The sequence below is a fragment of the Eriocheir sinensis genome, chromosome 34 (genome assembly GCF_024679095.1).
Source record: "Eriocheir sinensis breed Jianghai 21 chromosome 34, ASM2467909v1, whole genome shotgun sequence".
Lineage (NCBI taxonomy): Eukaryota > Metazoa > Arthropoda > Malacostraca > Decapoda > Varunidae > Eriocheir > Eriocheir sinensis.
Window position 1 is genome coordinate 7,235,964 of NC_066542.1, and position 23,990 is coordinate 7,259,953.

Consider the following 23,990-nt stretch of genomic DNA (forward strand, 5'->3'; position numbering starts at 1 on the left):
ACCCTCATGTTATATAAGCATTCCCCTCCCCACCCCCCCTTGATGATGATAATGTTTGGGATGACGCCCATTCTTTCCTTTTTCATTGAATATATAGAATGTCTCGTTTTCTCCCCCACCCCCACCCCCGTCCCCTTGTTGTCCAATAGATAATTCAGTTTTCCCCTCCCCTCCCTCTTTTCCTCCCTTTCATTCAGTTATAATTTTCCTTCCCCTTTCCAAAGCTCTTCCTTCCGCCATACTCTCTCTCATTCATTTTTACTGTTTCCTCCCTCTTCCTCATTCTCCCTCCTTAAGCCCCGTTCACACTGTGCCGACTCTGGGCCACGACAACCCAGCGACTCCGGGAACACGAGGTCTTGGGTGTGAAATTTTGACATGAAAGGGTCGCACATAGTTTTTCCGACCATATGCGACCCTTCCACATCAACATTTCACACTCAAGACTTCGTATACCCCGAGTCGCTGGGTAGCCGTGGCCCAGAGTCGGCACAGTGTGAACGGGGCATTACTCTCCTTTATTTCTATGGTTTCTACCTCAAGGAGTCTGCAAGAGGCCAGTCAGCCAATGTCTTCATAGCCTCCCTCTCCACTCTACAGTTTCTCAACCTCTCTCTCTCTCTCTCTCCTCCTCCTCCCTTACTCTACTTCATTACTACAGTTCCTCTCTCTTATCCTTCTCCTTTGCTTACATTAATCTCCACTGACTCCTCTCCTCCTCCTCCTCCTCCTTCTTCTTCTTCTCCTCCATCAGTATCCGAAATGCGTGCTCTTCACCATTCTTCACGTCTCACATCCTTCTTTCCTTCCCGCCTCTCTCCTCGCCTCTCCCTTCCCGCTCCATCCACCACCCATACTCCCGTCCATTCCTCCCTTGCTATCCGTCATTCATCCCTCATTCACCGCCCTCCCTCCCTCTCTCTGGCATACCTACCCCCTTCTATCCTCGCTAGGGGCTCAGCATAACTTCCTGCGTGACACTTGTTTTTTTTTGACGGTACGGCACGACATCGGTGGTAATCTGTATTTGTGTGTGTGTGTGTGTGTGTGTGTGTGTGTGTGTGTGTGTGTGTCACAGAACTCCAAACAGTAACTATTGGTTTTGACTCAGAAAATTCATACATGCTTCCTTACTAATGAGATTTTCTATGGAAGAAAATGAAGTCATTCTTTGTTGATTTATACCATAAGTATAAGCATATCGTTTCGACGGCTATCCTAAAACTATCCAGATATTCAAAGAGTTGAGACACTGGTAGATTGGAGAAAAAAGTATAAGGAAATTAATAAATAAGCGAAAATACCTCAACGTTAATTTTTCCATCCACCACCACCACCACCACCACCGTGAAGAAAGAACAATGTCGTGTCCTTCCCCTGCTTTCCTTCCCCTCCCGCCATCCTCAGCACGTATATGGTCCTTAGGAAAGTCGAAGCGAGGAAGAGAAGCTGTGTTCTTAATTAAATGATCTAAAATAAAAGCCTAAGAGCCGCTTTCACAGTCATTTTGTTTGTTTTGATCGTTACTAATGGTGGCTGTCATGAGTCAGTATTCAGGGAGTGGCCAGTGGAAAGTTACCGCGGAAGTCCCCGCCATTTTGATTGAGAGAGCGGGAAGAAACACTTGAAGGCGGGAACGCGCGCCACCACAAATCATTTCGTTAATACTGCCAACGCTGAGCTATGTGTGGGCTGCATGACCCACTATGACCAATTGCATGCGTTAGGGTATTAATAAATAACAATCCATAGCCGTTAGGGCGTTTTTAGCGTAAGTGTTGCACAGAAAACGAGATGCCGTATGGCGAGAGCTGGCATCTTGACCGCTGAACTCGGCCTGAGCAGTGTGGGACGGCCGCCATCTTCCAGCCATCTCTGAACCGCCCCGCAGACTTACACCGCACAGAGATCAGGGGCCGTATGCTCAAAAACTCTCCTTTAGAGTGTCTTCAAGGGTGCTCCTGTCACGATCAGCTCAAGGGAGGAGACTAAGGTGTATGCTCGACGACCTGGCTCCCTCCCTCAGGGGTCTCGTTAGCGAGTTAGCAAGTAATAATAATAATAATAATAATAATAATAATAATAATAATAATAGTAATAATAACAATAATATTAATAATAATATTAATAATAATAATTATAAAAATAATATTAATAATAATGATCGGTTTATTTAGGAAATTGCGTTAGGCTGAAAATGTTCATAATATGGTGAGAGAAAATTGGGGAGAAAGGCCGAAAAGGGATTCATCTGTGTGTGTGTGGGGGGGGGGGGGGTGCAGATGTGGCCCGGGCAGTGAGTCGTGCGGGTGGGTGTGGTGTTGGTGATCACATATTTTGTCGCGAAGGCTTTCTTTTCTACACTTGAGATACTGGTGGTGGTAAAAGTGGTGGTGGTGCAGCAGGTGCAGGGCAGCAGCAGTGGTCTTGGTCAGACTGGGTCAGGCCAGGCCGGGTCATCCTCGTTACTGTTGTTGCCGTTGTTGTTCTTGTTACTGATCCACGGTTTATTCTTCCTCATCGGGGCTTTAGTCATTGGGGCCACAGGCGCATTGTATGTTAGTCTATGTGTAGAGGAGGGAAGGAAAGATTGCTATGATGGGACAACACACACACACACACACACACACACACACACACACACACACACACACACACACACACACACACACACACACACACACTCTGAGGAAAAAGTGGCACAGTAAAAAGCGGGATATTCTTTGGGGTAGGAAAAAATGGCTCAGTAAGAATCAGTTTATTAAAATTTGTTAAAATCTTGAAATGTCAATGAAATTCCAACAGCTTCTCTTGAGGCAGTAGGAAGACGGGACGATGAGCGGCAACATGCATGGCGGCGAGTGGCCCAGCTCCCTCTCTACGGCTCTGTGTGGGGGGGTGTCGGCAGGACTGATTGAGGCCTCAGCGCAGATAGACTCAAGGACCCTCATTCACACTTGGCAAGCGTTATTTCCAGTTAGAAGGGCATGAACCTGTCTTTTCCTCGCCTACCACTCGTGTCGGGGACTTGGACAGCTGACGGAGAGCCACTCGGCACTTAACACACCAGTAAAGTGTTAATGAATATGAATCTGTTCGTGTGTGTCATTGAGAAACACACGTGCATCTACCTCTGATCCTACCCTTTCCCTCCTTCTCCTCCCACCACCACCACCACCACCTTCCCTCCACCCCCCTGGTCGTAGTACAAGTGTTAAGTTGGGTGTTCGTCCTCAAAGCATCGTTATTTATATAATTAGCATCTCGCTTTAGGCAGTTACGTTCAAGCACAATAGATAATCGCTAGCTTCCAGGGCATTGTGGGGACAGGAAGGTGGTGGTGTGTGTGTTTGTGTGTGTGTGTGTGTGTGTGTGGGTGGGGTGGGGGGGGGGGCACAATGGTGGTGGTGGTGGTATCCCTCACTTTATAATGCACGTTGGTAAATTAATGTATAGTTTCTTAGGTCTCTCTCTCTCTCTCTCTCTCTCTCTCTCTCTCTCTCTCTCTCTCTCTCTCTCTCTCTCTCTCTCTCTCTCTCTCTCTCTCTCTCTCTCTCTCTCTCTCTCTCTCTCTCTCTCTCTCTCTCTCTCTCTCTCTCTCTCTCTCTCTCTCATATTGTCTTCTTTTCTTCCATTTTATTTATTTCTTACGATATTTTTGTTCTTTATTTTCCTTTTTGTTGTCATCATCGCTGTCCTCCTCCTCCTCCTCCTCCTCCTGCTCCACAACTCTCGCTAGGAAAGGTAAAGTCTTCAGTAACGCCGCACCAATGTTTTGCCACACCCGTTCACCTTTGCACCGTACGCTCACCTAATGCACAGTACTGGTTGTCCCCTGAGTGTGTTGGGTGTGCTGTAATTGCTGCTGCGATCGCGCCGTAACGGACTGTAACTCACCAATCCTTCTTGCTCATCGCAGAACGGATAGGTTTTCCGTTGTTTACCCCTGTACTTGTATATCCTTTCTTGATGGGGCACTGTTGGCCAGCTGCGTGTCCCCCACTGGCCGCTGACCGGACCTGTGCTCCTCAGTGCACCTCTCTTCTCAGTATTCCATAATAACCAACTCACACTTTACGTCTCTTCTCCAGTATCGCAAATTTTACTACTTCCTTCCTTGCAGGCCGCTCGTTTACATGCCGTATGTAACGGTATGTTTCATTAATCACGTGAAGGAACAAGATGTGTTTAATTGACGAGAAATATTGAAGCTTTACAGGAGTTCATCCAATCGAATGCTGACGTGCGCCGCCACTCCAACCTCATCCTCATCCCCCGCCCTATTCTAGAAGAGGATTACGCACCCCCATATTTAGAGACTCCATATTCGCCAGCAAGGAATTTAGCGGTAGAGTGCATAGGTGGCGACGTAATAGGCGTACCTAACATCACCAAATGTGGGGTACAAACTTGACGGAGGGACTGTTTTTTGGGGGCCATTGGAGGTAATGGGCTAAAGAGTTGCCTAACCGGATATATTGTTTTTATTTATTAATGATCTACAAGACATCCTAGAGTTAAATCAAAGTATGTGCTTATCTTTGTATTCATTCATACACACACTGGTATTATTTCTTTGGTGTCTGATTCACTTATTTGAGTGAAATTCTATTGTGATAAACAGTTACAAATTCGTGTCAATAGTAAAAATGAAACTAGTAATGTAAGTTTTGCCACCATGAAATATACACAAATAGATAAATATGAAAGTTCACGAATTCACAATTAAGTGACATCACCTGCTTTGCGCAGTAAAAATATGCTATTTAGGGTATGTGGCACCCTCAAAATGGCGTGCGTGCTGCCTTGGGCCTCGGGGCTACAGACAGTCAACGTTGCCAGATTGTCGTACTCAGGCGCTTATATTTCCCGACTTCCTACCCCAAAACTGTCTTCTGGGTTCCAATAACGAAACTAATTTATATATATCGTTAAAATAGTTAGATCCTGATGTTTCTTGGCAATAGTTAGGCGTCAGAAACCAGTAAATACTATGCTCTGAGTACGATAACCTGGCAACGGTGGCTATACATATTTTCATATTATTATTATTATTATTATTTTTTTTTTTTTTTTACGTTGCTGCCTATTGCGCCGGTAGGCATCTTCCCGGTGGGGCCTGATGGTCGGCCCAAGGCTTCTTCCAGGTGGGACCTGATGGTCGGCCCTGCCCGTTCTGGCGCAGGCGAGTGTTTATAGTGGCGCCATCTTGCATTGCCTCATGCTGCCCCCCGGAACTCGTTCTTGATTCGCTTAGACGGCTTCCTCTAGAGTCCGGGTTGATGGGTGGTCTTCAGGACAGCATGTGGCTAGTTTTAAGCCACTCGGCGGTGACTGAAAAATCCGAGGTGGTAGCGTGGGGATACGAACCCGCGTCGTCCATCACGCGGTGAATGTGGGACCAGTACGCTACCAGTTCAATGTTTTGTTCAAGAAAAAGAATACCCATAATTTTAGTAAATTTTTGGAAATTTTGGTTATAAAGATTTTTACGAAGTACAATTATAACATTACCGCCTTTAACTTAAGAAACGCCCTGAATCCTGGATCGGCTATGGCGATGTTAGGTGCGGTCCCGGCGCGAAAACTGACATTACGATGCTATGCCGTCCCTAATATCGACATTACGATGCTATGCCGTCCCTAATATCGACATTACGATGCTATGCCGTCCCTAATATCGACATTACGATGCTATGCCGTCCCCAATATCGACATTACGATGCTATGCCGTCCCTAATATCGACATTACGATGCTATGCCGTCCCTAATATCGACATTACGATGCTATGCCGTCCCTAATATCGACATTACGATGCTATGCCGTCCCTAATATCGACATTACGATGCTATGCCGTCCCTAATATCGACATTACGATGCTATGCCGTCCCTAATATCGACATTACGATGCTATGCCGTCCCTAATATCGACATTACGATGTTATGCCGTCCCTAATATCGACATTACGATGCTATGCCGTCCCCAATATCGACATTACGATGCTATGCCGTCCCCAATATCGACATTACGATGCTATGCCGTCCCCAATATCGACATTACGATGCTATGCCGTCCCTAATATCGACATTACGATGCTATGCCGTCCCTAATATCGACATTACGATGCTATGCCGTCCCTAATATCGACATTACGATGCTATGCCGTCCCTAATATCGACATTACGATGCTATGCCGTCCCTAATATCGACATTACGATGCTATGCCGTCCCCAATATCGACATTACGATGCTATGCCGTCCCTAATATCGACATTACGATGCTATGCCGTCCCTAATATCGACATTACGATGCTATGCCGTCCCCAATATCGACATTACGATGCTATGCCGTCCCCAATATCGACATTACGACTCCCATTGACGAGGTCTCCGCAGAGGCTTCTAATGACTCTCCTTTTGTTTTGCACGCAGGTACTAATGACGTCTGCAAGTCACGCTCCGAGGAACTGCTGGATAAGTACCGTAGACTCATGCAGCTGTTCTAGACTGAATCACCAAATAATATATTTTCAGGAATTCGTCCAAATAGTGTCGGCTGGAAATGGGTTCTAAAATAAAGCTTTCAGCCTTAATATCCGCCTGACGACACTTCGCAGGGAACTCAACGAGGGATTCCCTGGTTCCTGAGATCATTTCTGCGACAAGGGAAATCTGCCCCAAAGGGACGGCCTGCATCTATCCTCTGTTGTAGGAAGCAGATTTATAAGTCTCCTGAACGTGCAGTGCGCGTTTCTCGATCAAATAACTGCTCCAGAATGTTTCTCCCCATCCCGTCCGTGTATAATCTAAAGGGTCTCTGGTCCAAAGCAACTCCTGATCCCTGCACACTTACGCCACACAGAGTCAGTGTTTGGCCGAGATCAAATGCGGACAGGAGAGAGGGAAGGAAGGAGGGCCCGAGCACGCACTGATGGAAGGCATCATTGCAGTGGTAGGGTAAGATGCTTCGGGCACGTGTGGCCTCTTCACAAGCTCGTCTCTGCAAGGCAGCATATGAATAAAAGGCGTTCTTTTGTTAATTTTGACTTTGCTTTAATAACAGAATATTGGGGAGAAAGAGGCCAAAATAGGGGGTGTGGGTGTGGTGGGTGTTGGTGTTTACATATTTTGTTGTGAGGGAACCATTTTTTTTTCTTTTCTGCAATCGAGATATTAGTGGTGGTGGTGGAGGTGGTGGTGATGGTGGTGGTGGTGGTGGCGGAAATGCTGGTGCTGGCTTTGGTGCAGTTGATAACAATAGTCTTGGTCAGATTAGATCAGGCCAGGCCGGGTCTCTCTTCTCACTGTTGTTGTTGTTGTTGTTGTTGTTGTTGTTGTTGTTGTTCTTCCTCTTCTTGTTACTAACGTTCTTCGGAGGAGCTTCCGTCACCGGAGCAAGAGACGCATTGGTTGCTAGCCTGTGTAGAGGGGGCAAGGAATGATTGTTAGAGCGGGACACACACACACACACACACACACACACACACACACACACACACACACACACACACACACACACACACACACACGCGCGCGCGCGCAACTTACCAGGTTGGTAGTTAAAGAAGCAGCAGTCAGACAGTCAAAGATGTCTTCCACTGTAACATCTGAAAGATAAAAGTTATAAAAATGAATGATTAAGTGAAAATATCTCGATATCTGCATTATTCCAAGTACCACCATCGGCACCCCACCCACCCCGCCACCACCACAAAAAGAAAGAGGGCCGCAGCTTATGATGAGAGAACAGAAGCCTTTCCTTCCCCTCCTGTCAGCCTCAGCACGTGTATGATCTCAAGAAAGTTAGTGGGAGTTAGTGTTCGTAGTTAAATGATCTAACATGAAACCCTTACTTTGTGCAACTAATGGTGGTAAAACAAGTTTATGCTAGGCTAGATTAGGTCGGGTCAAGCCAAATAAGGCTAGGTGAGGTTAACTTAGGTTGTGATAGGGTAGACTGGGTTAAGTTAGGCCAAATATGGTTAGCTGTGATTAGCTTGAGTTAGGTTCTGCTAGGGAAGGGAAGGACAGCTCTGACTGATGGCAAGGCACACTCACTGCTGTTCGTGTCCACCAGTTCAAAACAGTTGGTGCAGGAGTCGTTGGCCTGGCCCGGGGGTCCACACACACAGCGTTCTGCGGGAAGGGGGAAAGATTGCGTTGGCTAATAGTATGCTCACACACACACACACACACACACTCTCTCTCTCTCTCTCTCTCTCTCTCTCTCTCTCTCTCTCTCTCTCTCTCTCTCTCTCTCTCTCTCTCTCTTCTTTTAATAATAACGAAGTGATGATTCTGATTGTGACGAGACTGACTGCTTTGTAAATACGTCTTGCTTCTCCCATTTTCTCCTCCTCCTCATCGTCATCATTACTTTAATCATGATCTTCATTATCACCATCAGGTGCCTTACTGGTATTAATGGATTGGACACAATAAGGCTAACTCTCCGGGTATACTTTGCTGATGACATAATCGTATCCCTGTGACTGCTTTGTAATTATAGTTCTCGACAAATACACTCACCCAGGACATCGTTCACAGTCCTGTTAAAGCCACTGCTCCCACGACCCCTTCCGCGACCGCCACCGCGACCCCCACCGCGACCGCCACCGCGACCGCGTCTTTGGGCCTCGGCAGAGTCCAGCACCACCAGGACCGCCGCCACCAGCACCACTAACACCACCTGCGACAGCAACCTCTTCCTCGTCTGCATGGTTCACGCGTCCTCTGTAAAGAGTAAGGTATGTATATATGATGTGTGTGTGTGTGTTAAACACTGTTAATGGAATTGCTCATTTCACGTAATGGGCCATCTAAATGCTCATGACGTGAAGCTGGTAGTCATTTGCTCGTTTAACGTAATGGACAGTCAAATTGCCCATTTCGTGAAACTCGCAGTCGTTTGCCCACTTCATGAGTTGAGCAATTTCTGTCGGTCAGTTCCTGAAGTGACCAATATTTTTCGACCTGACAGCTCCGGTTCCACAACGGGCTGGCAACTCCTGGAAATATATATTACTACAGGTAACTCTCGATTTACGCGAGTATTGCGTTCTTGGAGAGGTCGCGTAAATCAAAAACAATGTAAATCAAACAAGAGGTAGGTTTTTGTCGAAAAATAAAAACCGTATTTTTCAGCGTATAGCGCGCACCTTTTTCACATAAAAAATGCCTGAAAGTTTAGCCCTGTGCCTTGTACGCCGAATGTACAAATTTTTAATGATTTTTTTCTTCTTTGGGGTGTTTTTAAGGGTCTGTTTTTTGTCTTATCCAATAACAACGGCAAACTTTCCTTTATCATTGTATATAATCCTTCATAGTCCGTGGCTGTCTCATAATATGTTACCATAGAATACAGGGTGATCTAATAACTACTATACAAAATTGAAATCGATGGAGGATTGCCCATGCCTTGTTGTTATCCCGTTTTTCCGTCGGGCGCCATTTGTATGATCTTGATCTTGATGTCACAGGTGGCTTGATTGTATGACTAAGGAGCAGTACAAGCTACATAAAAAATCATATTGAAAAAAACTATCCATGTGTTCATTATTAATTATTAATATTAGTGAGAATAATGGGGTAAATATGATATCAGAAACTGTACATCATGAGTCTTGTACGAGGAGATATTTCGCGCAATACCAGCCAGGCCGCCATTTGCATTGTTTACAAACCACACAACCACACCCATACAACAAGCAGCTGCATGGCGTGTGTCACCAGAAACGTGTGAATTGTGTCTTGCCTAGTTCTCTGTCATAACCTACGAGTGATGGTGGGAATAATATGCTTATTCACTTCATTCAGTGGAGAGAGAGAGAGAGAGAGAGAGAGAGAGAGAGAGAGAGAGAGAGAGAGAGAGAGAGAGAGAGAGAGAGAGAGAGAGAGAGAGAGAGAGAGAGAATATTCATATCACCGAGATATCCACTCAGGCACTCAGTCTCAGCCTCACTCGTGTGAGGAAGAAATGAGGGACACCATGAGTGGCTAGCTAGTATTGGTACCGGTACCGAGCAGTCTGGTACCGGTACTGTACCATATAGCTAGTACCGTTAGTACCGGTACCTGCCCACTCCTATTGTTGAGTAGCGTGGCAGCGTGGGTACTGTATTGTTGTTCAAGTGGCGCGCGGGAAGAACTGAGCTCTGCTGTGTGGCCGCGGCGCTATGTGAGTCCAGTTGCGTGAGACATCTGGTGGCCACTCCATAAAATATCCCGTATAAGTGGAAAAAACGTGTAAATAATTTTTTTTTTTTTATCTTGGACCCCGCGTTATTTAAAAAACGCGTAAACCAGACTCGCGTAAATCGAGAGTTACCTGTAGTTCCCTTCTAGTTCTGAGATATGTTTATTAGCTATTTTGTTGTTATATGGTGAAGTTTAGGCATCATATATGTTTTTCCTTTCGAACGGCACTTATTTGGCTTCTTTGAAAAAAATAAAGTTAGACTTTTCCTAACCAAATTTTATCGATCTTTTAGAGTGGCACAAAACCGTGGCTGAAGTATTTTTTAAATGATCTTCTAAACGGACAATGCGCTCAGTTAGTGATTTTCGGCTAAGTTGATGAGGAAGAGTTTATTTCTTCTCAGTACTTCCTGATGTATAAGGAAACTAGACGCATAGCACTCGGAGAGCGCACACCTCCGCCAAAGATCGTTCTGAAAATTGGTATGGGCATCAACCGTGCTCCTATGCATCATATGGAAGCATTTGTTTCGAAATTTGATGAAATTTTTTTTTTTTAAACTTTGACCTTGGGCGAACTTTTCGAGGTCAAGGTCAAGGCCATGCAAGGTGCGTCTTTCCATGAGCTAAATTATGAACCAAGTCTGAAGTCTGCGATGACGAGAACCGAAGTTATGGCCAATTTGACGTTTTGTGTGACCTTGACCTTGACCTTTGACCTTTGACATAAAAAATTTAATGGGTTCTATTCTGGATGGACACGAAGTTTCCCTGAAAAATTGGTTAATATATCTGCAAAACTGTGCACAGGAGACTGTGCACGAACCAACAAACAAATAAATAAATAAACATACTGACCGGACCGAAAATATAACCTCCTCCAACTTCGTTGGCGGAGGTAATAACCAACTAAATATCCAGTGTTTCTTACTGCTTATTCCTTACATTGGATATAAAAGGAAAAAAAAATAAAGAGCAAATGATGCGATCGATTTGTCGCCGAGCTCTTCAGGGACACGCCAGACGGTTGCCAACAGAACGACTGCGGCTGCGGCTTCTGGTGTAGCTGGTCTGTTGGTAACTACTCTAACACTACTGCTTGTGACCGCGTCAAACTCTACAGAGTTCTCTCATGGCGTATCCGATCAATCTGCTGGAGAAAATTCAACGGCAACAGCTATACTGATCTCTTGGCGTATTCCTTTTAGCACTAGTGAAGCGAACCGATTAGTTTGCCACAAAGACCAATTTAAGGAAGGTCTCCTCATCACCGCCCATTCGCTCGCCTGATTCTCAGAGCACGTGAACAGAGGATTAGGACTGACGTCACAGGGAAGAGAGCGCAAGAATATGCTGCCGCCACTAAAAAAATAAATGAGATAAGCTAATACTTCTCTCTTTTACTTATCATATTCCCCAATGCTGTTAAATGAATGATAATTATTTCTTCATGTCATGAGGCTGTCATGCAAATTTCACTTCATAACAGTGAAGGAAGTTCAATATTGTACGTATACTTCTAAAAAGAGTCTCATTCCATAAACTCTTCCAGTTCTGTACATATTGTAGTACGTACAATATACAATATACGTATTAGGTGAAGTTCAGGTTGATAAGTTACCCCTATAACATACTCCGTTCTTTACCGCGATATCCATCCTCTCCCATACCTTTCCCCAAGCCGATGGGGTCACAAAAAGAAGAAGAATCTTCCCTGTAACGTCAGCAGCACCCCGCTCAAAATTGTATACGTGATCAGATTTCCCTAGGATAGGCTGGTGGGAAGACCTCCCTTAATCTCTCGGCCTTGTTTACCACTTGTCTACTTACTTCGGGAAGGCTGACAGGTGCAGAGCGGCACGTTTGGATGCTAGATTCTCGGAGGGCTCAATGTAGCGTTGCAGCTGACACCCGCCTTAAGTACTCCGTCCCCCACTTTCCGCTTCCTCACCCCTAGCCACTGCCTCTTCTTCTCTCGTACTCCCCCTCTATACTGTTCATCAACTCAGCCATTGTCTCCGGGCCCTTTTGTCTCGCTATTCGCATTACACTCCTGTCCTTCCTGCTATTCTGTCCACCCCTCACCTGTCCCTCCTCCTCTACCATCTATCCTGTTCATACATTTTTGCTTTGTAAACAGTAAAGAGCGTCGAGTTTTTTTTATTATTTTTATTAACAAGAGTCCAGCAGAAAACGTAGAATCTTTAGCATCAACAAAAACTATAGCAGGAATCGTGATCAAGCTAAATATGTTACAAAATTAAAACGCTGGGATTTTTCACCAAAGCCTTTGTATATATTTCGCATCTGGGAAAGAGAAAAATGATGGAGGCAATACCAAACGCCCAACCTCGAGGAAGCAAGATATGAAATATGACGTTTCCATTTCAGACTTTCAGTTCAGGATTAGCCAAGAATGCTCCATGTAGAAGGGAACAGCTGTGTGTCCTCCAAGAATAGTATCCGGATAGATGCCTGGATGACTTTGTCAAATTGTTTGCTGCAAAAACTGAGTTTTTGAGGCAGCGAAGGACATGAAGTTTCTTTTGCCATCTTCAGAAATAGCAGGTAGTTTTAAGTTTGAACGTTATGTAGGATTCCTCCGTGAATGTATCATTCCCAGTTTCCTACTATGAATGCTTTTTATTGAATGACGTAGAGTAATGCCGTTTAGAGTCATCACCATAAGAATGTTGAGAACGATTTGTTTTGGAAAGATAATCAGTGAACAATAGAAAGATTGGGAAAGAGAAGAGAGCCGTCAACAGAATTTTTTTATTAGTTTTGAAGTACAACAGCGACCGCCCACCACAGTGGAAACAGATAGCCCCAAGAGGAAGCTAGAGATATAAGAAGAGAAAAATTAATAGAATCCGTAAGAGGGTAGTTAAGAGCCAAAGACTTGTGCCGGACTTGGGTAAAAGCCAAACGGGGGGCACTGGATCCGGGACAGTCTCTCTCTCTCTCTCTCTCTCTCTCTCTCTCTCTCTCTCTCTCTCTCTCTCTCTCTCTCTCTCTCTCTCTCTCTCTCTCTCTCTCTGTGTGTGTGTGTGTGTGTGTGTGTGTGTGTGTGTGTTCATCTATCAATTAATATATCCTTCTGTTCTAACCATCTCCCTATACATTAAAGTAGATAGATTGATAGATAGATAAACACAGCTCGTGAAGGTTACAGCCACACAACACTCACCTCTCCTCATTCTCCCAGGTTTCAGCATAAGCAGATTATTTATTCACAACAATTTTATGATGACGACAAGCCACAGAAAACTGCTACAAGCCTGTTTTCTTTTATGGCAGATTTATTAACGTATAGATGCTTCACAGGACTGGAGAGTTTTAATACGTCAGAGGTAACAACCAAAGTAACACTAAATCAGCTTAAGAGAGAGAGAGTGATCAGAGAGAGAGAGAGAGAGAGAGAGAGAGAGAGAGAGAGAGAGAGAGAGAGAGAGAGAGAGATGGGTAGGAGGAATGAATGGAAGAGTGCATGGGTGGAAAGATGAATGAGTGACGTATCTTGCAGTGAATTTATGAATGGGATGAAAATATGAGGCGACTTGAAGCTTATAAAATTAAAACAAACACATTTAAGTATGGCATGAATTCAGTATGAGAGACGAAGACTGCAAGAGAATGCTATGCAGAGATGATGAAAGAAAGGCTCAGTGCTGGGGTTGGTGTGGTCTCAATGTCCTGTTACTGAGCAAATGTATGTAAGAGAGGCGGACAAGAGTTTACGAAGATTATAATACGAAGGAACACTGAGAATTAAGGAAAACGAAAATCTACCGTCAGATATGTTTGACAAATATTTATATATACAAAATAAACAGACACATTAGAATAATTAACAGTGTTTGTGTGTGTGTGTGTGTGTGTGTGTGTGTGTGTGTGTGTGTGTGTGTGTGTGTGTGTGTGTGTGTGTGTGTAGCAGCTTAGTTAAATAATATTGCAGTTAGAGTGGTGGAGATGTTATAATTGAAGGTTGTAAGTGGAGACGTCGAGGTTGTTTGGTGATGGTGAAGTTTGGAGTAAGTGGTGGTGGTGGTGGTGGTGTTAGTGGTGTTGAGTCGTCCTTAGCTTCAGCGATGTCTTCTGGGTGAGCCTGAAGGGACACACGTGGAGTTGAATCCCTGTGGAGGAGAACGAAAAGGATTAATTAAGGCAGACTTCACACTAGGTTTTTTTTAGTTTTCTTTGCCGTGTGGGGGATGTTTAAAGGGAAGGAGGAAAGGAGGGAGAGGAATGAGAGGGTAGAGTAAGGGAAACGAAGGCTGGAGTGAAACAAATGACGGGGATGAATTGGAAAGAGTTTGAGGGATAGATAGTGAAGGGAATGAGGGAAGGAAGGAGAGGAATGAGGGAGTAGAGTAAAGAAAACGAAGTACGTATTGGAGTGAGACAAATGACGAGGATGAATTGAAAAGAGTTTGAGGGATAGATAGTGAAGGGAATGAGGGAAGGAGGGAGAGAAATAAGATGTTAGAGTAAAGGAAACGAAGATCGGAGTGTGACAAATGACAGGGATGAATTGAAAAAAGTTTGAGGGATAGATAGTGAAGGGAATGAGGGAAGGAAGGAGAGGAATGAGAGGGGAGAGTAAGGGAAAGGAAGGTCGGAGTGAGACAAATGACGTAGATGAATTGAAAAGAGTCTGAGGGATGGAGTTAGGAGAATAAAGGGAAGGAGTAAGGGGAATGAAGGATAAAGGGAGAGGAATGAGAGGGGAGAGTAAGGGAAACGAAGGTCGGAGTGAGAGAGATGACGTAGATGAATTGGAAAGAGTTTGAAGGATGGAGTTAGGGGAATAAGGAAGGAGTAAGGGAAATAAGTAAAGGACGAGAATTAGTGGATATGATAAATGAAAGGGAAACATGAGTGGTGATAGAATTAAGAACATAAGAACTTGTTAGAGCTAGTCTGGGCCATGCTTGTGTTGAGGTCATCTTCAGGGAATCTAGAGAATGTATTAGTGAGGTCCAGTGCCATAAGAAGACCTAGAGAATGTATTAGTGCTTCTTTTAGGTGCTTCAAGGAGTGTGATGTGCTGATTTTTTTTTTTACAACAAAGAAGACAGCTTAAGGGCACAAAAAAAGGAAACAATAATAAAAAATAAAAAAACGCTACTCGCTGCTCCCATAAAGAATCCAAAGAGGTGGCCGAAAGTGAGGTCGAAATGGCAGTGGGTGTGAGTGTAGGCTTGGTGTTTCAAAGGCTGAGTCGTACTAATACTGAGCTGGTAAAAGGGAGGTTTGGCAGGGAACAACTTGCAGCTATAGAGTATGTGCTTAACCGCGTGCTCCTCTTCTTCTCATTTCTCTCTTCTTGCTCTTCTTCATTCTGCTTCTTCGTTCTTCCCTCCTCTTTCTCCTCCTTCTCCTCCTCCTTTTCCGATACCCTACCTACGCCCCTGTCCACCCAGCCGTGAATGGGTACCAGGTATTAATCGGGGGTTGTGTCCCGTCTCCTGGGATCTGTTGCCTCCTCCTATAATTCCTTCACCTTCTGTCTCTCTCCGGCATATGACCACAGATGTTGCGCCGACTAAACGAAACTTTCCAACTTTCTTTTCGTCCTCCTCCACCTCCTCCTCCTCCTCAAGGGTCATAAAACTACCTCTGGAAATGCCCAAAACTCCTACAAAAGTCCATTCAAGTATGTATGCCTGGGAGCTGAACTGTTTAAGAATAGATCCCCAAGTGCTATATATTCTTAAACGTTTCAACCCCAAGCACGCACAAACGTTTCAGCCTCCAAGCACGTACAGGACGGGGCAGGACAGGGCAGAGAGGAAACGAAATGAGGGTATAGGGAAGTCTTGGGAGAGGGAAGACTAATGAGAATAACAGGGAAAGAAAATGAGGAAAACGAGGGAGAAATAAAGGACATGAGGCGCAAGAAAGAAGTGAGGATGAGGGATATGAGGAAAATAGTAATGATTCTCTCTTTCTATCTATCTATCTATCTGTCTATCTATCTATCTATCTATCACTCACCGGCGTTGGTACTGGTGCCTGGGCATTGTTCAAACACTCGCCGAAGTTGGCCCAATCCGTAACTGTAAAAAAGAAAAAAAACAATAATAACAACAACAATAGTAATAACACAAACAACAACAACAACAATGATAGTAATGATAATAATAATTGCAGTGTAAATAAATGTTAAAGGAGAAAAGATCAAGAAAGGAAGGCTTGTATTTCTTCTCCTTTTGATTAATACATAAGAACATAATAATAATAATAATAATAATAATAATAATAATAATAATAATAATAATGATAATAGTAGTCGTGGTGTAAATGTTAAGGGAGACAAGATCAAGAAAGGAAGGCTTGTATTTCTTCTCCTTTTAATTAATAGTTGAGGAAGGGAAAGTAAGGACTTTTATGTATGGAAATTTGTCACAGGAAGAAGAGGACCAGCAGGAGGAGAGGAAAGCTAACATAAATATTTATAGTTACACAGTGTAGAGGGCTCATCCATCAGCTCGTCTTAATTAAACAGAAGAATGAAATCAGGGACGGTATTCTCAAGCACTTCCTCAGCCTCTCAAATCAACTATTGCCAAAGGTCGAGTCGGATTTTCGTGAGTTTATTATTTTTCACATAAAGTCCTGTCAAACTACCACCGGGGTCCCCTCAATTTCATACCTTGTGACATTTTGATTTTTTTCCCTTGTATATAAGTCTACCTTTTCTCACCGTAAACAAAGAGAGGAGAGTGGAAGGGAAGAGTTGGGGATAGAGAAGGAAGACCAGCAGGCAAATAGGCACATAGGTACTTACTCGTGTTGTTCCTGAGTCGATCAAAGCAGTTGGTGCAGTCTGGCGTCTCTGGATCCCTCCCACACAGGCACTTTTCTGTGGAGGGAGGAAAGGCATGAGCGACGGAGGGGAGAGGGAAGGATTGGGTGAGCGAGGGAGGAAGGGAGAGGGAGGGAAGAATGAGGAGTAAGAAAGAGAAGATTGGACGGAAGAATGAGGGTAAGGGAAAGAGAATGAAATGAGAACGAGACAGGAATAGTTTTTGTAGTAGTAGCTGTTGCGATACTATTACTACTACTACTACTACTACTACTACTACTTCTACTACTACTACTACTACTACTACTTCTACTTCTTCTACTCACCCAGTCCTCGAAGGGGTAGGCGTCTCCCTCTTCCTCCTCCGCCGCCTCTGCCACCTCGTCTCCCTTGTCCACTCCCACCTCCTCCTCCTCCTCCTCCTGCTCTTCTTCTGTTTTCCCTGTCGGCCTCCGCGGCGTCCAGCACCATCATCATCACCACCGCCAGCACCATCAGCAGCGTCAGCACCCGTGTTAGCCTCATGGTGATCCTCATGTCTCGTTCTGTTGGTGGTGGTGATGGTGGTGGTTAAAGGGTAGATGGTTGTGGTGGTGAAAGGGGTGGTGGTGATGAAGATGGTGATGATGGTGATGATGATTGACAGGGTTGATGGAGTTGACGGGTTGACTCTCTCTCTCTCTCTCTCTCTCTCTCTCTCTCTCTCTCTCTCTCTCTCTCTCTCTCTCAAGTATCTACAACACAACACAATTCACCCACAAGAACACACACACACACACACACACACACAATCTACTCACCCACCTCGAAAAAACACCAGCAGTAGTAGTAGAAGTAGTAGTACCGGAAGTAGTAGTAGTAGTAGTAGTTGTCGTAGCAGTAGTAGTAAGTAGCAAGACTGGGCAGCAAGTGGTGTTTGAGAAGCAACGTCTGTTTATATAGGTCTGGCGGGCTCGCATGCTCCCCCTGTCATACCCTACTCCTGTCTTCCTGCCCCATGCCCCTCCCATCCCCCCCATGCCCTACTCACTCCCCTCTTCCTAGCTGCCCCTCGCTCCTCCCTCATCCCAGCTCGCCCCGCCTCCCATGTTTTCAGAGACATGCACCACGCGCACACGACACCGTTCCCCTGACATAGATCTTGCCCCTGACATAAGAAAAGGCGAGCTGCATGTAGACACGGAACTGTAGTGGCTGAATACCGCTATGATGTTGTAAATGGAGTATGTGTGCTATGTATTGATGCCATGACACGAGGAAAGGAGAGCTGGATGAACGTAAAGAAACAAACTAATGCAAATATACCGCTAAAATGATATAGGTTGTAGACGCCGTTGCCATGATGGAGTAAAATGAACATATGGACGATTGAGAAATGAATGCATAGAATTGTTTTAGGAAGGTAGTGACTGCATATGCCGTTAAACTACTAAATATGTAAAGTCTGTCTGTCCTGTCTGGCTGAAGTACCGTTGCCATGATACCGTGAAAGGAAGCTATGAGGAAGAGGAAGTAAACAGCGAGGGAATGAATGCAAAAACAGATTTGAACCGACGGATGTGGAACGTGGGGAGTAAGGAAGGGAATGGAAGAGAAGGAAAATGTGTCATAAAAAGGAGTTTGTCTCATTTTAAGTTTCGTTGAGATTTCCCTTACGTGTGATTTTATGCTGCGTTCTACAATTTGTTAATGTAATAATTCCTTTGGTCTTTGGTAACGTGTGGAGTTTGTGAACGTATACGAGAGAGAGAGAGAGAGAGAGAGAGAGAGAGAGAGAGAGAGAGAGAGAGTAGACAAACGAGAAGAGAAAGCTAAGAGATCAGTAGGAAGTGTTGAGGAGATACCGGGAAAGAAAATAATGGAGACTCGAGAGAGAGAGAGAGAGAGAGAGAGAGAGAGAGAGAGTAGGAGGAAACATTACGCAAGCAAATCTTGTTAAAATAACGGGGTACATGAACGTTGGGGAAAGTTAGGAAGATACCGTACAGGAGAAATCAATGTAATATTCTTCCCTTACACATCCTGATACTTAGAATTTCATGAGTGGATGTGGATAAAGAAAAGTAAATACTGAGAAATACCGAGAGAAAGTAAAGGATTTGGAAATGGGGGATAGGCTAAAAAATGAACAGCAAGGCGACGAGGGAATCATATTAGGCTATTTTTTTAATCAATCGTGCACAGAATTGACGTTTATGGAGGAAAGATGAATTTTGATATAGATAAACACTACATGAATGCCACTGAACACTGAATACGATATAATGGAGATAGAACAATAGAAAAAAAAACAAAAAACGTTAGGGTTGGTTTGTATAGGATTTGGAAAGGTTTGTGTAGAAGAAAACGAGAGAAGAGAAAAAAAAAGTATGCGATGTAGCAAGTCGTAAAGTATAATATAAAGCGAAAAATGAAGGGTTTGGTTGTGTGTGTGTGTGTGTGTGTGTGTGTACCTTCGAAAATAACCACGGGGATGTTTTGAAAAATACACTCACTGTGATTCCCGCTGCAAATTACCTCACGTGACTTATCTAAACCTAACCTGCCCTGACCTAACCTGACCTGACCTGACCTGAACTGACCTGACCTATTCAAGAGAGGGCGCGACTAGTACAGAAAAGTCCCGCCCCGCCCCCAACACACACACACACACACACACACACAGGAGGGGTACAGCCTGGGCCCCGCTGAACGCCTCGACAAGGGCTTCAGTGATGAGGACCAGTTGAAACCAGTTCGGGCTAGTGTGTGTGTGTGTGTGTGTGTGTGTGTAGGGAGGGCCACAGTGCCACGGCCCTCACTGCTGCTGCCAGGACATCCTATTACCCCTCCCCCCTCCCCACCCTCTCCCCTCCCTGCCTCCTCACCACCACCACCACCACCACCATCAACAGTATCACAAGCAAATATAGCAAATGTTCAATGTTACCACTATTTTTTTTCCACTACTACTACTACTACTACTACAGCTACTATTACTACTACTACTACTACTACTACTACTACTACTACTACTACTACAGCTACTATTACTACTACTACTTATATCGTACAGAGAGAGAGAGAGAGAGAGAGAGAGAGAGAGAGAGAGAGAGAGAGAGAGAGAGAGAAGAGCTATGCAAATGAGTCTTAAACAAGATTATATACACACACACACACACACACACACACACACACACACACACACACACAACAAATCTCTCTCAAGGGTGGCGTGTAGGTCATGGCTGGAGGTTAGGGCGTAGTTACTTAGGCAGCAACGACCCTTGCATATGACTCTGACCAGTGAGTGAGTGATTTCAACTGTGGTCTACGCTGCGTCATCCTTCCACCCCCTCTCATCTCGTTCTTTAGCGATCACGGGTCAGGAAGTGGTTCATATATTTCATTATATTGCTCGTCGTTTCATGGTCGTCCGGCGTGGTCTTACCCTTTTTGTATGAAGTTGCAGTGTGTTGTTGTTATTGATTTTCTGGTTTTCCTTGGCTTGTTAGAGTTCCTAGGCGTGTAAGAGTCATGATATATAGCTGGTAATGTTGTGTATCCCGGCATGGCAGTTTAGTACTTCGTGGGTGAGTGGCTTGTATTGTATGAAGGCCTTGCTGTGTGTTTGCTGTTGTTGTTAGGAGAAAGAAGAGGAGGTGGAACAAGAAAAGGAGGAGGAGTAGGATCAGAAGAAAGGAGAGGAGTAAAACGAAAAGAACATGGACAAGAAGAACGAGAAGAACAAGAAAAGAAAGAAAAGGAAGAGAATCAAGAAGGAAAGTGAGAAATGAAAACAAGAGAAAGGAAAGCAAGGCAGCAAAAGTAACAACAACAAAGAACAAGAAAACAAGGCGAGAAACAGAAGCAGTAGGAGGAGAAGGAGGAGGACGAGGAGGCAAAGACTAACAAACTCCATATAGGCCTATAGATTAACCTCAATGGCGCTCCTCCTCCTCCTCTAGTTACCATCTGTGTGTTATCACGTGTATGCCTAAACCACCACCACCACCATCACCACCACCATCACCACCACCACCATCACCACATAATTGTAAACTGTGTTCGGTTTCCATTCGACCTAAGCTTTCAATAGGCTAGATTAGTTCATGAATGGAGGTTAGGGAGGGTTAGGTTTACAGGAGATGGTTCTTTGTAGACTACTGTATCTTTGAAACTAAATGGATATACTTTCTTTTATAGGATTTCAGATTTTACTAGTTTTGTTATTAGGAGAATCTTAGCGGTTAATATTTTCGAGTCAATAATGTGTTGGTATTTCGGGCTGTCCCTCTTACGGTAAAACAAATGAAAAAGAAGAGAAAATACAAGATTCCTGATATATTTTGCGTTTTTTTTTTTTCTCTTTTTTTAAGTGTTCAAATTTTGGGCTGTCCCTCTTACGGTAAAACAAATAAAAACGAAGAAACAAAAGCAAGATTCCTGTTTTATTTTGCGTTTTATATTGTTTCTTTTTTTTTTTTTCGTGTCTTATACTTGTTCGAACACCAGCATCGTAACGTTTTTGTTGTCTACTTGTCATATATCAGTCCAGATCTCGTAGCCTACTGTCTCCTTTACGGTAAAACAAAACAAAATAGACGACTTCAGATTTATACGCCTTTTTTTTCATGTCATATATTTGTTTGAACAGCACCAGCATCTTAGCGTATCTGTTTTCTCCATGTCATAAGTCCAGACCTCGTAGGCTACTCTCTCCTTTACGGTACAAAAACAAAACAAAATAGACGACTTAAGATTTGTATGCCTTTTTTTTTTCGTGTCATATACTTGTTCGAACACCAGCATCGTAGCGTTTTTGTTTTCTACTTGTCATATATCAGTCCGGACCTCGTAGCCTACTGTCTCCTTTACGGTACAAAAACAACAAAATAGATGACTTTCCACTTATACACCTTTTTTTTCGTGTCATATATTTGTTCGAGACTCCGGACTGTTCCTTCCCTCTTACGGTAAAAAGAAGCAAAAAAAGATGACTCGTGATATATGTGTGTTTTTCCTCTGCGTGTTGGTTTTGGCATTTTCCGGTGATTTGCTCGTCCGGATATCGCTTCACCCGTGTTCGTACCGGAAGTGACCGCTGACTCCCTCCATTAGTCTTCCAGGTGAATTGATATGTAACCTGTGTCGCTTTTACCTGCTGTATTGGCGTCTGCTTTTCCGTGTTTGTTTGTTTCTTTGTGTGTGTGTGTGTGTGTGTGTGTTCCTGCATCGGTTTCCATTTAGCTAGTGTCTGCGTGAAACTAACGGAACTACACACACACACACACACACACACAGTGGTGGTGATGATTGGGGTGGTGTTGATGATAGTGGTGATGATGGGGGGTGGGTGATGTTGATTGGGATGAGGTGGGGGAGGTGGTGATGGTTATAGTACATTTAATATTCGCTTTCATTTATATATATATTCTTTTATTTATGTATCTTTGCTGTTATCATTATTATCCTTATCTTATTACATCGTTTATGGTTATTGTTATCGTCATTACGCACTTTTATCATATATGTTATCATCAGTTTGCTATCATCAATATTATTACTGTTGCTACTATTTTAACCATCGTCAGTATTTCCTTTTCACACCCACCGTAAGATGAAAACAATGTCCCCCACTCCCCTCCGGTACGTTCTTTATAAGGTACCAACACTCACCTCAGAATTCAGCACCAGCAGCACCAACAGCACCACCAGCAACCGAAGAAGAAGCACTAGGTCGGGGTATGGCCGCAAGCAAGACGTGAAGAGGAAGAGTGCGCCTGGGAGGTAGTCTTGACAAGGTTTATATAGTTCCCTTTGACCCCTCCTCCTCCTTCCTCCCTCCGGCTCCGTCTCCTTATCCTACCTCACCTGATTATTTTTTTGTTTTATCTCCTCCTCCTCCTACTCCTCCTTTTCACCTTTGCCCCTCCTCCTCCTCCTCCTCCGTCTCCTACTTGCTGGTCTTTATCTCTCCTGGTTATTGCCTTTGTTCCTCCTCCTCTTCATTTTCCTGGTCCTTTTCTTCCTTCTCCTTCTCCTTTTCCTTTTCGTTCTCCTTTCCCTTTTTCGCATTCTCCTCCTTGTATTGTCTTCTTTCTCTGTCTTATTTTTGTCCTCATATTTAATTTTCTTAGTATTAGTTCCTCACCTGATGTTCTTATCTTTCCTCCTCTTCATCACCTCCTCTTCTTTCTCTCTCTCTTTTTTTTTTTTTTTTTTTTTTTGGGGGGGGGGGGAAGGGGGAATAAAAACAAATTAGGTAAATGAAATCGCTGCTCTTTCAATTATAAGTAAGGCCAGGCTCAGAGCCGATTTCACAGTCCAACACAGTGTCTTCGTAACAGCCCGAACCAAACTATAGAATCCCATACAATCCAAAACGGTGAGGTCTTCGATGCCACACTAAATACACAAGACTTTTCCTGTATAGCTTCATCAAATTTTGTGAACTTAAATATAAACACCAGACACTATAAAAGGAAATTTCGAAGGCTCTGGTATTGGTTTGGGAGCTTACTAACCCATCATGGGGAACTGTGAAACTGGCCCTAAGACTCGATCGCCCAACCTCGAGTCAAGAGTTGCAGTTGACAACACATCACCACCCAACCCAACCACCTGCTGAGAAAGAAGGGCGAGAGGAATGGAAAAGGAAACAGCTCAAGAGTAATATACTAAAAAAAAAAAAAAAAAAAAAACGCCAATCATTGCTCCTGCGAAAGTATAGATAGAAGTAGCTAGGAAAGAGATCAATTTGAGATGTGCCTTGATGATACTCCACTCTTCCCACATGCTTCCACCTTTCACATCAACTATTTCCAAAGGCCATAAAGGAGATAAGTCAGGTTCTCATGGGCGTTTTTCACGTTCACGGTGCAGAAGCCTCGTCAAACTATCACTAGGCTCATAAAACTACCCATGGAAATATTCACAACGTCTACGAAAACCTTATCAAATATGTGTGTCAGCGCCGATTTGTATGAGAATAGTTGCTT

General features: G+C 44.0%; 2 protein-coding genes across 4 annotated transcripts; both read right to left on the reverse strand.

Annotated features, from left to right (window-relative positions):
* Positions 1-7,030: 7,030 nt before the first annotated feature.
* LOC127007001 (uncharacterized) lies at positions 7,031-12,169 on the reverse strand. The gene is made up of 5 exons (XM_050877474.1): positions 12,030-12,169; positions 8,532-8,735; positions 8,061-8,138; positions 7,551-7,609; positions 7,031-7,420 (listed from the first exon to the last, which is right to left on the reverse strand). Exons 2-5 carry the CDS (start codon positions 8,719-8,721, stop codon positions 7,364-7,366), a joined length of 384 nt encoding a protein of 127 aa, XP_050733431.1. The 5' UTR covers positions 8,722-8,735; positions 12,030-12,169; the 3' UTR covers positions 7,031-7,363.
* Positions 12,170-12,960: 791 nt separating this feature from the next.
* Positions 12,961-22,831, reverse strand: LOC127007000 (uncharacterized). 3 transcript variants are annotated; one of them, XM_050877471.1, is made up of 5 exons: positions 22,669-22,831; positions 17,337-17,555; positions 16,993-17,067; positions 16,200-16,261; positions 12,961-14,335 (listed from the first exon to the last, which is right to left on the reverse strand). In XM_050877471.1, exons 2-5 carry the CDS (start codon positions 17,545-17,547, stop codon positions 14,285-14,287), a joined length of 399 nt encoding a protein of 132 aa, XP_050733428.1. In that variant the 5' UTR covers positions 17,548-17,555; positions 22,669-22,831; the 3' UTR covers positions 12,961-14,284. The 3 variants fall into 3 exon arrangements, with proteins under 3 accessions (XP_050733428.1, XP_050733427.1, XP_050733430.1); XM_050877470.1 differs by lacking the exon at positions 22,669-22,831 and adding an exon at positions 17,815-17,980; XM_050877473.1 differs by lacking the exon at positions 22,669-22,831 and adding an exon at positions 17,811-17,958.
* Between the last annotated feature and the right edge of the window lie 1,159 nt (positions 22,832-23,990).

What these genes read in the sequence shown, in the direction of transcription:
- LOC127007000 (XM_050877471.1), bottom strand. Translation starts at nt 17,547, where the DNA reads ATGAGGATCACCATGAGGCTAACACGGGTGCTGACGCTGCTGATGGTG. An exon ending in CCTACCCCTTCGAGGACTGG is followed by an intron (nt 17,068 to 17,336) that starts GTGAGTAGAAGA and finishes CTCCCTCCACAG; the next exon opens with AAAAGTGCCTGTGTGGGAGG. An exon ending in TCGACTCAGGAACAACACGA is followed by an intron (nt 16,262 to 16,992) that starts GTAAGTACCTAT and finishes TCTTTTTTACAG; the next exon opens with TTACGGATTGGGCCAACTTC.
- LOC127007001 (XM_050877474.1), bottom strand. Translation starts at nt 8,721, where the DNA reads ATGCAGACGAGGAAGAGGTTGCTGTCGCAGGTGGTGTTAGTGGTGCTG. An exon ending in GACTGTGAACGATGTCCTGG is followed by an intron (nt 8,139 to 8,531) that starts GTGAGTGTATTT and finishes CCCTTCCCGCAG; the next exon opens with AACGCTGTGTGTGTGGACCC. An exon ending in CTTCTTTAACTACCAACCTG is followed by an intron (nt 7,421 to 7,550) that starts GTAAGTTGCGCG and finishes CCCTCTACACAG; the next exon opens with GCTAGCAACCAATGCGTCTC.